This window comes from Mustela lutreola, chromosome 12 (assembly GCF_030435805.1).
Source record: "Mustela lutreola isolate mMusLut2 chromosome 12, mMusLut2.pri, whole genome shotgun sequence".
Taxonomy (NCBI): Eukaryota; Metazoa; Chordata; class Mammalia; order Carnivora; family Mustelidae; genus Mustela; species Mustela lutreola.
The window spans coordinates 89618116-89631702 of record NC_081301.1 but is presented as its reverse complement, the minus strand read 5'-3'; the positions used below and the strand labels follow the sequence as shown (position 1 = coordinate 89631702).

Sequence of the window (13587 nt, the reverse complement as noted above, 5' to 3'; positions counted from 1 at the left end):
TGTTGCCCTGGCTTCAGGGATTGTCTGAAGAATGGACAAATGAGCCACACTGTGCTAATCATGATCCTTTTTTCTTTTCTTTTAAAAAAAAAGATATTTATTTATTTATTTAAGAAGAGAGTGTGAAAGAGAGAGAGCGCGAGCAAACAGGGGGAAGGAGAATAGTGGGTAATACGTACTTCTTTCCATTCAGGCTGATCTATATTGGGCTGTTGAGTTTTGAGAGAAAGATTCTGAACAAATACACAGCCAACTCTTTCCTAACAAACCTACTGCTTTGGAGATGGTCTGGGTGGACTTCGTTTTGACAGCTGCTGAGGGGGGAACCCAAGGCTGCTCTTCATTTGATAGAATGAATTGTATGTTCTCATCAGGAGTTGCTCCTAGGGCTCAAGAGGAACAAGAACTTCCAGTGTTTCAGAAAGATCTTATCTTGGCCATGCCACAAAAATATGAGTGTCTCCCACAGGTGGAGTCTAGACAGCAATCGAGACAAGAAATCAGATGATCACAATATGGTGTGGCAACAACTATGATGCGAAGTAGAAGGTGACATGAAGCCCAAAGCAGGCTCACCTCACCTGTCTCTGGGGCATTCATGGGAATGTTGAGGATGACCTTCTGAAGCAAAGGAGCTCCAACCTATAATCTTGGGATGGGTAGAAGTGTCTCAGGGGAATGTGTGTGTATATAAGTGAGGACAAGCTGTTGGCACACAACAGTGTTCTTGGTAGAGGGAACAGCACATTTGAAAGCCCGAATGTAAAAATGAGTTTGGCCCCAAGGACTGACATGTCAGGACGCCAATTTATTAAATCAGGACAAGGTGCACAGTAAGAACGCATAGAACTTTCGAACACACTGAACTCACATCTGCTGCCAAGGGTAGCTGTTGTTTCCTGGCTCAGAAGAGCTGGAAGAGAGGTTCCGTATGCTAACACTTCATGGAGAGAAACTTTATTTCCCGCTATCCTTATGGACTGTTGAAACTGCGGCAAATAGGGACAGTGAGTGCGAAAGGCACAAGTTGAATAATTCTCTTCCTTTCTCCTCTTTTCTGGCCCAGTTAAGCCAAGGATCAACTCGACATACTCTTTGAGGGTTAGAAATAATGTGTGTAAAGTCCGGTCATGGCAGACCGTCCAGCAAAGTGGTGTTCCTCTTCTAGCTCCCTAAGCTCTCAGTTTCCTCTGGTCTCATTTCCTGCCCCAGGAATGACCTTCTGCTGGATGGCTGACAGCAGTCCTTCTTGGGGAGTACTCTCTTCTTGGGGATACCCCACCTCTTTCTCCTGGGTGACTCTGTGGTCTGCAGTAGGTCAATGGCTAAGACATGTCAAATCTAGTGACTTTGTACCTTTCCCACAGTTAGGGCTCGTTAGTGCGGCAACACCCAGTGTAGGGGGGCACACACAGCTTTGTCTACATGGGCTGCACTAAGCCCAGGCCAAGTCTGTCTTATTGACTCTCCTGCAGTTTGTCAGGCATTAAAGCCCATCCTCTGACGCAATCTTTGGGAGACCGAGATGCTCTCGTCCATGAATGTTTGCGGGAAAGGAGAAAATGCACGTGGCCGCACATGCGCACACAGTCATGAAGGTACACTATTCTCACACGCCCAGGGGAGCTTTTACTAAATATATCTGCATGGGCCTCCCCCTCCACGGCAGATCTCACCAATCAGTATCTCTGCACCTGGGGCTTCGAAATGGCATATATTTTTAAAGTCCCTCTGGTGAGTCTGAGAAGCCCCCAGACCAAGAGCGACTTCATGGAGGGGGCTGTGCAGTGGGGCTGCCACCAGGCAAAGGCAGCTTCTGGAGCCCATTATTACACAGCTCTTCCCTAAACATCTTTGTTTCCAAGTGGTGTAGGCTTCACATCTGCAGAACCAAAAGGCCTGTTCAAGAGATTTCCCCAGAACAGAGGAGTTGTCTCTACTCAAAGATGAATTGTAGTTTTGACTTCTACTGAAACTTGAATTTGCAGAAATCTCTATGACAAGGTCTCTCTGTCTCTCTAACACACACACACACACACACACACACACACTCTCCCCCCCCCCCCCCACTCTTCCGAGGCACATTTTATTACATATGTATGTGTAGCTTGTCGCCCTTACAAGTTTATAAGCTGTAATCTTTAGGGCAGTTGACTTGGATTGCCTTTTGTGAAAAGGATTTGCACTGGAGGGAGTTTTCAGCGTTTCATTTCAACAATGAGGAAAGTAGGGCTGCAGCTCGTCAGTTTAACAAATAAGTCTGTCTTGAGGCCAGTGGCATTAGAAATCTGCACCGTCGTTTCAGAAAAATGGAGTGCCCAGTCTGCCCAGCTCTGCTCAGCGTTTTCTTTCTTCTAGTCTCACTCTCTTAATTTAAAAAAAGAAAGAAAGGGAAAAAAAAAGGTCTGCAGCCGTTTCTCTGCAAAGGGAAAGGTAAAAGTGAAGCTGCTTCTCAATTTCCTTGACACAATCCTCACGCAACACTGTACCTCATGCAAAGCTAGGAGACCGTGGCATGCAAGGCCTTAAAGTTTAAAATGAATCTCCACTTTTGTCCTGGGTATTGGGGGCCTGCGAGTTTAACCATTCCACACCCCAACTCATCTGCGTTTCTTGGCCCCCGCTCTCTCGATGGTCTGCTGAGAAATCCTGGTCCTAGAATGTTTGAACTTCAAAATCGCAGACCTCACTCAGGGCCTCCCGCGGATCATACGGCTCGGCCTGGAGCTGATGAAGCATCGTGAACTTGCACTCGACAGATCAAGTAACGGGGAGCTAGAGAAGCTTGGAACTGGCTCGAGATCACAGAGCGGAGGAGGGGCTGGAACCCAGGAAGTCTGGCTTCTAATATGGTGCCCTTTGCCTTAGACTGCGGTGGTCTATATCCTTCCTGGGCAAACGAGTCAGCTGTGCAACCCATGCCTGGCTGGGGACCCACAGAGCACCCCTCCCCCAGAGCCTATTCACGTCTCAGTTTGTTTTCAAACCAAATCCCCTACCTTCTCCTTCCTACTAGTCCCCTCTCACAGACAAGTCCCCATGTAAAGATTCCGGAGTCCGAATAGTACTATCCACCATTCCTGTTTAGCATTGGTTAAAATGCAGGTTCCCAGGCCTCTTATCCAGAGCATGGGGTTGCATGGATGTTTCAGGAAGCCCATGGGCTTGCAGTTTGACATGCTCCCCAAGACGGTTCTGCTGTCCGTGGACCACACTTTGTGAAGCTGCCCCACATATGAAATGAGATCTTCTAGAGCCCTCCATGTCTTGCTCTGAGAAGCTCTTCTCTTTGTAAAATGCACAGTGCAGGAGCTGGAGGAAGGTTTTCAGGAACATTCTCTGAAGGGTTTCTGCAGCAGCTCCGCCTCCAGCAGGGAGTAGACACCTGCACTTAGCTGACAGCTGGGGGGCTGGTGAGGAGTGGGGGGAGCCGGGCAGTTTGTGGAAGGGAGTCTGGTGAAGCCTGAGGGAGAGAGCTTTAATTCCCCAGCACAGAAGGCTTGGAGTGGAAAATGGGAGTGAAAATGAGGTATAGGGAAGGGAAGAGTGGGTGGAAATTTCTCCTTGGAGTCTGGCTTTGATCTTCAGGAAAGCTGGCACCTCCATCAATGAAATGCCTGAGTCAAATTTTCCACGTGTTCTTCTTCACTTTGTTTATTTTCAACTTTTTTTTGATAAGGGCCTTATTAATATAAACTTCACATTCATCTTGATTGAGATACAATTTACGCATTTCAAGTGTACAATGCAGTGGTTTTTAGTATCTTCACAGTGGTGTGCCATCGTCACCACAATTGATTTTAGAACATTTTATCACCTCAGAAAGTAACCCCATTCCCTTTAGAGCTTGCCCTCCCCCCATTCAGTCTCCACACCCCCCTCGCCCCTTCCCCCACCCCAACCACTAATCTGCTTTCTGTCTGTATGGATTTGCCTGTTCTGGGGATTGCAAATGAATGGAATCATATGATACCTGGGCTTTGGTGACAGGCTTCGTTTAGTTAGCATAAACTCTTCAGGGTTCTTCGTGTTGTAGCAAGTACAGTACTTCATTCCTTTTTATTGCCCAAAATATTCCATTCTACGGATTACCGCATTTTGTTTATCCATTCGCCCACAGTTGGTTTGTTTCTACTTTCTGGCGCCCGCGAATCATGCTCTTGGTGTACAAGCTTTTGTATTCATTTCTCCTGGGTGTGTCCCCACGACTGGAAATCCTGGGTTTGGTGATAACTCTGTGTTTAACTTTCGGAGGAATTGCCAGACTGTTTTCCCAAAGTCCTCACTTCTGTGTCTTTTAAGACAATTTGAAACCAATGACTCCGAATCATCCCCTAAGATTCCATTTATATACAGCCCAGCTTGACCCGGTGTAGCCAAAAACTTACTGTTATCAAGTGTTGGGGGATGCTGAGAGTCAAGCTTGGATTACAAAGTCCAACATTCAAATAGTGAAGAGTATATCTGGCCCAACCTTAAAGTCTGGGGCAGTGTTACTTGGATTTGTGTGTATGATAAGCAGAAAAAGAAGCTCACAGTTATAGACGGGGCTGGTAACAACAAAAAAGAAAACGTACGGTACTACAGTATGAAAGCTTGTAATCACCAGCTTTGGAAAAGGTGTAGTGTCTTGAAACTAGGGATTTTCATTACCTGCATTGTCATCTGTTTCTGTACGGTGGTATCCCCTTCTATGTGGGAAATGTGCTCCAAGGAAACCACAGATAGTGCCAAAACCTATGTACATACCGACGACAAACTTTCATTTATAAATTAGGCACAGTAAGAGAGTAACAGCTATGACACAAATACAATAGGACAATGATAGCAATATACTGCAGTAAAAGTTAGGTGAACGTGGTCTCTCTCTCTTTTAAATTGTCTTATGTTTTGTACTCACCTTTCTTCTTGTGATGATGTGAGATGATAAAATTCTTACGCAATGACATGAAGTGAGGGGAATGATGTAGACATTGTGACCTAGTGTCAGGCTCTTATTGACCTTCTGATGATATGTCGGGAGCATCGCCTGCTTCTGGACAGCAGTTGACGACGATGGGTAACTGAAACCACAGAAATTGAAACTGTGGGTAAGGAAGGACTTCTGTACAGGGAAGGAGACTTTAAAAATTTAAGGGTAAAGTACTTAGAAATACTTTAAAGTATTTAAGCATAAAACACAGAGAAGTATATAAAATGTAACTGCATGAATTTTCTCCAAATGAACTTCACCCACATAACAAGCACCTGCCACAAGAAATGGACGGTTATCAGCTCCCCTAGAACTCCTGCCTTTCCATCAACTGGCCAAAGGGAAGCAGGACATCAAACTTCTAGCACCAGTATTCCCAGACACATAGAATACATTTTGATAGTACATTCAGGTGTCTAGAATTGATCAATGGAATAGATTCATTAAGCTAAAAGGATTTCTAAAGACTCAGACTTTTGACACTGCAAGGTGTAGAAGAATCTTAAGAAGATTTTAACATTCCCTGCAATTTAAGAACATGGGCTGTAAGATGTTTTAAAGTGCATGAAGCAATTTACTTTAAACATTTATCTTAAAATACAGCTCCCTGTTTCTCCAGAGTTTGAAGTTCATTTCCAAGAGGATTTCGTAAAAGAAGTCCTGGGGACTGTTAATCACAGGTGCTTTAATAATTCAAAAAGTGTATATGTAAACACACCTGCCCAGGGGCAATGCATCACTTTGTGGGTTGGAGTAAGTAATGACCAAAATAAATACAGCGTTTGCAAGCAGAGCATAAAAACAGATACACATTTCCCTGGGCTTACGGTGCAGGAGGTTGAATACCCCCACCTTACTGATAAAAGGAACAGCCTAATATTGAGACTGACTCTGCAAAGCGACACTGTCCTGCTTCTGAACCTGGAGAAAAAATTCATTATAATGTGTTCACGTATAAGAGCACTATCAAAACGTAAGAATCCTCGGAGCGAAGGGCATATACTCCTAGAGTAAATCTTTTTGCAAAAGCGAATCATTTTTTTTTTTTTTTTTAAAGCTCTAAGTGTGTCTTATAAGTTACCAAAAAGAGGTTAGGATTTTATTAGGGTATTTCTTTATTAGTTTGGGATGCTACGTTCCACCGGGTGATGCCTATTCTAGCTCAGGGGGCAAGGTGAGCCTCTGCCACACCCTCCGGGCCGCCCCCAACCCCGTTCTTTCTTTCTGGGTGGGGGATACTTCCAAGGTAACCTCGCGTTCACGCCGGCTCCCAACCTCGGTGCCAGGAAAGCGGCCCCGCTCGCCCGCCCCTTCCCCACCCCCCACTTCCAGGCAGCCGGGCGGCCGCGCAGTGTCTGCGCCCGGAAGCGCGCGCGAGCGGTGACTTCGCTCTCTGCCTGGTCCTTCCCCGAAGCCCGAAGACGTTTCCCACCAAGTCACCCACAACCCCTCTTCCTGCCACCTCCCCTCTTGCGGGGGGCCGGGAGGGGGGTAGTTTAAAGCCGGGCTCCCGTCGCTTTGCACTCGCCAGGGTCCTGACTTCCGCGGGACTGGAAGGGGGCGAGGGTCCGGGGCGCTCGCGTTCGGCCCCTGCTCGGCGCGCGGGGGACAGACGGTCAGACCGTCCCCCGCCGGCTCCGACGCGCCGGACTGCGAGGTCCCTCCTCGCCCCAGGGACCTACTTACCCAGTTGGGATTGGGCCCCTTTCCCGGACCCCGGGGAGCGGGCGCGGGCTCGGCGGCGTCCCGGAGGCGGCGGCGCGGCGCGGGCGTGCGGGGCGGAGAGCGAGGGCGCGCCCGGGGCCGGCGGGAGGCGGACCCCCCGCGGCAGGTGGGTGCGGCCGGCGGGAGCCCGGGCCGCGGCGGCGGCGGCAGCAAGTGGTTGGGCCGCGCTCGTTTCCTTCCCTCCCCCTCGGCCTCGGGGTCCGCCCGCGGTGCCCAGTGCGCGGCGCCCGCGGCTCGGCTCCGCGTCCCCTCCCGCCGCCGCCGGCCGCTCCCTTCCCCGCCCGTCCATGTCCCTGCCCGTGGTGCTCCCGGGCTCCTGCTGCCCTGTGGCCGGGCTCTCGGGCGGGCCGCAGGCCGGGGGCCCGGGCGCCGCCGCCACCGCCGCCGCCGCCGCCCAGGAGCCGCCGCTGCCCCCGCTGCGGCCGCGCTGGCCCCGGGCCGCCCTGCCGCCCCCCGTGCGGCCTCGCTGCGCCGCCACCGCCGCCGCCGCCGGGGTGCTGGCCGGGCCGCCCGCGCTCTCCTCCCGCCGGGCCGCCGCCGCCGCCCCGGGCTCGGCGCTGCTGCCCGCTCGCCCGCTGCTGTCGCTCGGGCTGCTGCAGCTGATCCTGGGCTGCTGCATGGTGGCGCTGAGCTTCGGGGCGCTGTCGCTGAGCAGCTCCCCTCAGGTGAAGAACTCGTGTCCGTTCTGGGCCGGCTCCTCGGTGAGTGCCGCGCGCGCCTCCCGCTCGCCGGGACCGGGCCCTTCGCGGGACAGGGGGCCTCTGGGGGTCGCCTCCACCGCCCCGGCATTGCAGCCCCCGCCCAGGGCTGAAGTTGGGGAGCACAGCCCCTTAAGCCAGTTGAAGTTTTTGGAGACATTGAGGCTGGTGCGGGGGGAAAAAGGCTCAAAGAGAGAGTACTTCAGGCGTGAAATGGGTTGCACCTGGACGGTGTCTGCTCTTTGCAGGCTGAAGGATTTTGTTGTTCCTCTCAAGTTAGGAGGCTCAAATAGATTTCCCGCTCCGGGAGGCTGCAAGAATGGGGGTGGGTGGTATGAAAGTAGGAGAAAAATGATTCAACTTCGGGCCGTTGAGTATTCACTTCTCCGGAAACACCTGCGGGGGGAGGACGGGCATTTGATCTGTTTCCACGGAGGTATCCACAGTGCCTGGCACATTAGCAGGTGCATTTGTGGGATGACTGAAGTGACAGCCTGACTGGAGCGTGCCATTTATTTTATTCCACTTCAAGGCACACAGAAATGTGAAATGTATGGCGTGGGATGGCTCCACTCTAGCTGGGGACAAGTTCAGGAGGTAATGACAGGGTGTGTGCACACCGCGCTGGTACCTGGTCATTAAAGGAGGGCCCTAAACAGCCACTGGATTATTGGAGGCAGGCGGACTGCTGTGCAGAATTTAATTCTCAAGAACTCCAAGTGTCCTTATGCGTGAGCTCCCCAAAGCCTCCAGGGCAGGGGGCAGCTCCCTGGAGATGTCTACCCAACTACCCACCCAGCGCAGCCGGGGCCCTGCTTCCTCTGGGGGGGGGGGGGGTTGCTCTGGGGCAAAAGGGACCCAGCCTCTGGGGAAGGCTACTGCCTTCAGTGTCGGTGGACTCCAGGTGGCTCCTCACCCTTCACTCCTAAAATGTCCTAGCACCTAAGGCATCCAACCTCTTGAGGTTTGCTGGGGATTGAGAGACTTGGAAATCGGTCTTTGTGGAATGATTGTGGAAGATAGGTGTTTGAAAGTAAAGGAACTTTTTATGAAGTAACTAAATTTGAAAGCTTGAAGAAGATCCGTAATGAATGTATGTGCCGAATAAACATAAAATGGTCCTTTTGTGGGTCCACGCATACCCAGATTCAAGAGCCAATTCTAAGACGATAGGGAGAACTAATTGCACCCAAAGTAGTTGTTTGAATAAGAACATCAAGAACATTAAGTGCTGTGAGCCTGGCTTGACATTTTATACCTAAATGGATGCCAGTCTGCTCTCCTTTCGAAATGCTTGGACACTGGATGGGCCCTTGCTGTGGAGTTCACGGTCTGTTCATGGTGCTCGAGGAATCCCCCCCTCTTGGCCCCACCACTGGGCTCTCCCCACGGCCTCCTGGCGTCTTCTTTAAAACAACAGGGTCGGGATTAGATTCATTATGCTCCCTAGTCCACTTGTCAGACTAAATTCAGCCAAATGGTGGATGCATTTCGTTTCTCTAAATGCCACGGACCAGAAGTGAATCTTGCATACATTTGTAGGGATTTTTCCCTTTATAAAAACCGTAATCTCTTGTCCTCTCAAAGATAGCTAGTTTAGGAGGATTTAAACCTATTTTTTTTTTCTCTTCTGAAATCAAACCCCCAAATCAGTGTACTACTGTAAATTACTTCAGAGGTGAATGCCCTTCGATGTCAGTCAAGCCACAGTTGGATTTGATGAAGTACATATAGCTAATAAATAAACAAACAAAATAAAAAACGGCTCTTCCTGGACCTGCTGGCTGGGCGTGTCCTTGTTATCTAGGACCTAGCAAAACAGAGCAGGGAAAGATCAGTGACTTGGAACTTTCTTTTCTGTCAGCTTGTTTTCCACACCCTACCCCTCAGCTCTACATGCAAAGCTGCAATTGTTCATTATGCTTCTTTTTTGGTGACCTGTTTCTGAGGTTGACCACAGAATTTACAAAACGACTGTAAAAACAGCAGAAACTGCATGTCCAGTAAGACTGGGTAGAAGTTGAGGATGGCATTAGGCACCATGACCATGGCGTTTTAGGAAAAAAATGTCACCAGTAACGTGTAACTTTTGAATTTATATACATGAGAGAGACTTTAGGTTTGTGTGTTCGTTTTTAACTCTGCATTATGGGAATTTTTTTTTTTTTTTAAGATTTTGTTTATTTATTTGACAGAGATAGAGAGGGAACACAAGCAGGGGGAGTGGGAGAAGGAGAAGCAGGCTTCCTGCTGAGCAGGGAGCCCAATGTGAGGCTCAACACCATGACCCTGGGATCATGACCTGAGCCGATGGCAGGTGCTTAACAACTGAGCCACTCAGGCACCCCTGCATTATGGGAAATATTAAATTTACTCAAACATTGTTCAGTGAACGCTCCTATGCCTCTTACCGGGCTTCAACAACTGTTTCATCTCTGCCTCTGGCCGGCTTTGTTGCTGGCTCTGTGTGTTCTGATAGTATCGGAAGGATGTTTTAAGGGGGGTAGGAATGAGCTCCATGATGCTCCCTAGGCCATTTGTTGCATTAACTTCCCACATTATTTTGAAGCAAATCTCAGATATTACACCATTTCATCTGTAAATCGTTCAATATGGGTGTCATTTTGAAAAGAAAATCTAAACAGAAAGAAAATATAAACAGAATAAGGAGACTACATTGAAGTGACCAGGCAGGTCTTAAGAGCACCCCCCCCACCACCCCAACTCTTCTTATGAAAATTTTAAATCTCACCATATGTAGAAAGAATAGTATAACGAACCCCTATTTACTCATCATCCAGTTTCAGTAGTGAATCAACCCATGACCGCTGGTCACCCACACCCACTCCCCTACTGGATTATTATTATTTTTGAAAGATTTTATTTATTTATTTGTCAGAGGGAGAGAGAGCACAAGCAGGCAGAGAGGCAGGCAGAGAGAGAGGAGGAAGCAGGCTCCCTGCTGAGCAGAGAGCCTGATGCGGGGCTTGATCCCAGGACCCTGAGATCATGACCTGAGCTGAAGGCAGCAACTTAACCCACTGAGCCATCCAGGCGTCCCTGGTCCTAGATGATGATGATTATTTTTTTTTTTGGGGGGGGTACTAGATTATTTAAAGGCAACTCCCTGGTATCATAATTTCAGCCCTGAAATATTTCAGTTTGGATTTCTAAAAAGAAAGCAGCTTAATAGACAAAGAAAGGGCTCAAGAACACATTGTAATGTACTAATATAAAGATAGCTAAATTGAGGTTTTTATGAAAAAAGCTTAAAAATTATGACTTGAGGACAGCAGGATTTAAAAAATATATATATATCAGCTTTATTGAGATATAATTCACATTCCATACAATTCACCTATTTAAGGCATGCAATTCAACAATTTTTGGTGAATTCATGGAGATGGGCAAACATCGCCATAACCAATTCTAGAAAATTGTCATCATCCCCCAAAAAACCCCCGTACCCATTAGCAGTCACCCCCACCCCTCACTTCCCCCTTGATCCCTTTGGCCCTAGGCAACTACTGATTATTTTACTTTCTGGTTCTATGGATTGTTCTGGATGTTTCATATGGACAGAATCATCCAGTATATGGTCTTTTGTGACTGGCTCTTTTCACTTAGCATAATTTGCAAGGTCCATTCAGATTATGGCACGTGCTTACGGCCCACTTTGTTCCTTCATTGCCTAATGAGATTCCACCATATGGACACGGGATGTTTTATGTCTCGGAAGTGTTGCTGGCATATGAAACTAGGTAGTCGAGTGGTAGAGCCAGCTTGTCTAAGGTTACTTTGGACCCACGATGGAACACAGTGGAAGGATATCTTCATCTCCAAACTCTGAATGACCATGACGTGCCTTCCTCTGCTCTCAAGATTAAACTGGCAAATCTTTCAGAATTGTCAAGTCCTATTAAGAGTCTTTTTCCATACTTTACATTCACACCATCGGTAGTTTGAAGAGAGTGTTTTTAAACATACTCATTGTTTTTGAGCATTCTGTGATCATTTATTTTCTTCCTGGTATTGGGTAATGACTTAGTCTACTATTATTCCTGAAGGGCATGGAACTAAGAGGTTACCACTTTTAAATGCATCCCAATGTTGGACCCCAGGGAGGTGGCAGGAGAAGAATCTCCAAGACCATGTTCAGGTCATGGTGTCCTGATTTTTTATTTGGGAACACATTTAATTACTACCACACTACACTGGATTATTGAAAGAGTAGAGGATTGCATTGGTTTGTATCTTCTCCTTCAAAAACCAAAATTCCTTACTCTGATGACATGTCCTTGGGAGATATTTTAGGTGAGTGGTAGAGAATTGGTTATTATTAAATTTTGCTCTTTTCTGGGAGCCTTGACATCCTTAATATTATCTGCATACATCTCTGTTTGAGTCACTGACCTAAACTCATGGTCCCCGCCCCCCACCCCATTTGAGTCTGTAATTCTTTGTCAAGATTCTGGTTCCTTATAAAGAGACAGACATTGGTGAGCCTTCAGATAAGACTTTTTAAAAAAATTGCAGTGATGAAATATAAAAAAAGAATGAATGGTTCAAAGGAGAAACTAACTAAAAAATTCTGAAGTCTTTACTAGTTGAACAATAGTAAATACATTTTTTTCCCTATCATAATCATCAAATGCTACTTCAATATTTATGGGCCATTTTAAATATATCTTTAGTGATGACTTTTTGATGTTCTTTGATCCTTTATTTTGCGTGGCAGCAGAGTGGCATTGATAAATTCTTGAGTAAGTCTTTGAGCCTCTCAGCTTCATTTACCTGTCTGTAAAATGGGTGCGTTGATTCTTGCCTCAGAACTGACTTTGTGAGGGTGTAATTAGACAACATACAGAAACACTTGCTGCTGGGCTCTAGTACCAGGCCTGGCATGTAGCTGAACCTCTATCAGTGTTTTTTAAATATCAAGGCAGTATGTAATCCAAGTAAAGCGAAAAGGCCAGTTTTCTCGGGGACATTCTGGTAACCATCATGTATATGTTAGAAATATCCAGGTGGCCACTTTCTCAGTCTTTTTAATGAATCATGCTGGACAGATAGGGAAGCATGATACACACCAATACATATAATTGCACACACACATTTTTTTAAATTGCCAGTGTAAAAGCTGTATGTAAGATTGATTGTGGAGAGGTTTGACTCTTGTGTGCTTAATTCATAAGGTGGACATGGTACATTTACAGCTTGGGTCTTTTTATCTCTATGTTCAAATATAGCAACTTTTGGCAAACAGTCCAGAACATTTTTGCCCTAAGGCATGTTCATGGATAGCAAAGGAAAAATAGGGCAGTAAAATAATAAGCTTTTGTTCTTAATGATTTGATTTTTCAGTTGGGAAATTAAGGCCCATTAACCACATATGGTGGGTAACAACGATTCTCGTGTCAAGTATCTTGGAATCCTTCTTTGCAATATCTTTGAAAAAAGAAAGGCCTCTGCTTTTTCCTATAAGCTGTGAGGAATGGGTTACAAGTGAGTGAAACCAAAATTATAATAAATCTCATTATAATAACATAGAGATAATTCAGCATTAGAAAATAGGTGCTTGCCTGTTCATTCAGGACAAGTTTCATCTAGTACTGGGTGGAAAGAATGCTGATGAGGTTGCTTTTTGCTATTGGTAAACTCTTTTAGGAAGCACAAGAGTGGAAAATGTATTTAGGCTGAAATAGTCATCTTTGAGCAGGTTTACCCCCCCATTTCTGATCTTCATTCATTTATTCACCGTCCATTCATTCATTTGTTGACTCTGGCCATAACTAACTGAGTGACTCTGGGAGCCTCGAATACTCAAAGATCCAAGCCCTCATGGGATTACCAGTGAGTGTAAAACACAACCAAACAAGTAACACCGTTGTGGTGTAATGGGTACTGTGGAGGGCCAGCATTAAGGGACCTTCCTGTCCCTTCTGATGGAGCTCCAGCTATTGCTGGATGGAGGTATTGAATCCTCTGGCTCCTTCTCTCCTTTCTCTGACCCTTCTTGCCATTTATGAATTCCCCCAGCCCCAGATGAAATGGGAGCATCATTTCCTAAGTCTTAAGCTCTTAAAAAGTCATCCCCAACTTCTCTTCCACATTCCAGCGGATTCTAACTGATCAGTCTCTGCCTCACCTCTCGCAGGGTCCCATAAATGTCGTAGGGTTTAATTGGGCTTG

At 47.0% G+C, this 13587-nt stretch overlaps 1 protein-coding gene and 1 long non-coding RNA gene across 5 annotated transcripts in view; one reads left to right on the top strand and one right to left on the bottom strand.

Annotated features, from left to right (window-relative positions):
* Positions 1-788: 788 nt before the first annotated feature.
* On the bottom strand, positions 789-6786 carry LOC131812094 (uncharacterized). 2 transcript variants are annotated; one of them, XR_009346271.1, is made up of 4 exons: positions 6659-6786; positions 4901-5063; positions 4654-4737; positions 789-2367 (listed from the first exon to the last, which is right to left on the bottom strand). It is a non-coding gene; the product is annotated as an uncharacterized LOC131812094 (long non-coding RNA). The 2 variants fall into 2 exon arrangements; XR_009346270.1 differs by lacking the exon at positions 789-2367 and having other exon boundaries at positions 3903-4737.
* Positions 6787-6838: 52 nt separating this feature from the next.
* Positions 6839-13587, top strand: part of ENTREP1 (endosomal transmembrane epsin interactor 1) — a 63678-nt gene continuing 56929 nt past the window's right edge. For all 3 annotated transcript variants that reach the window (XM_059141195.1, XM_059141196.1, XM_059141194.1), the window contains exon 1: positions 6839-7398. In XM_059141195.1, coding sequence (XP_058997178.1) covers positions 6985-7398 — 414 coding nt within the window. In that variant the 5' untranslated portion in view covers positions 6839-6984. The remainder of the gene's footprint in view (positions 7399-13587) is intronic.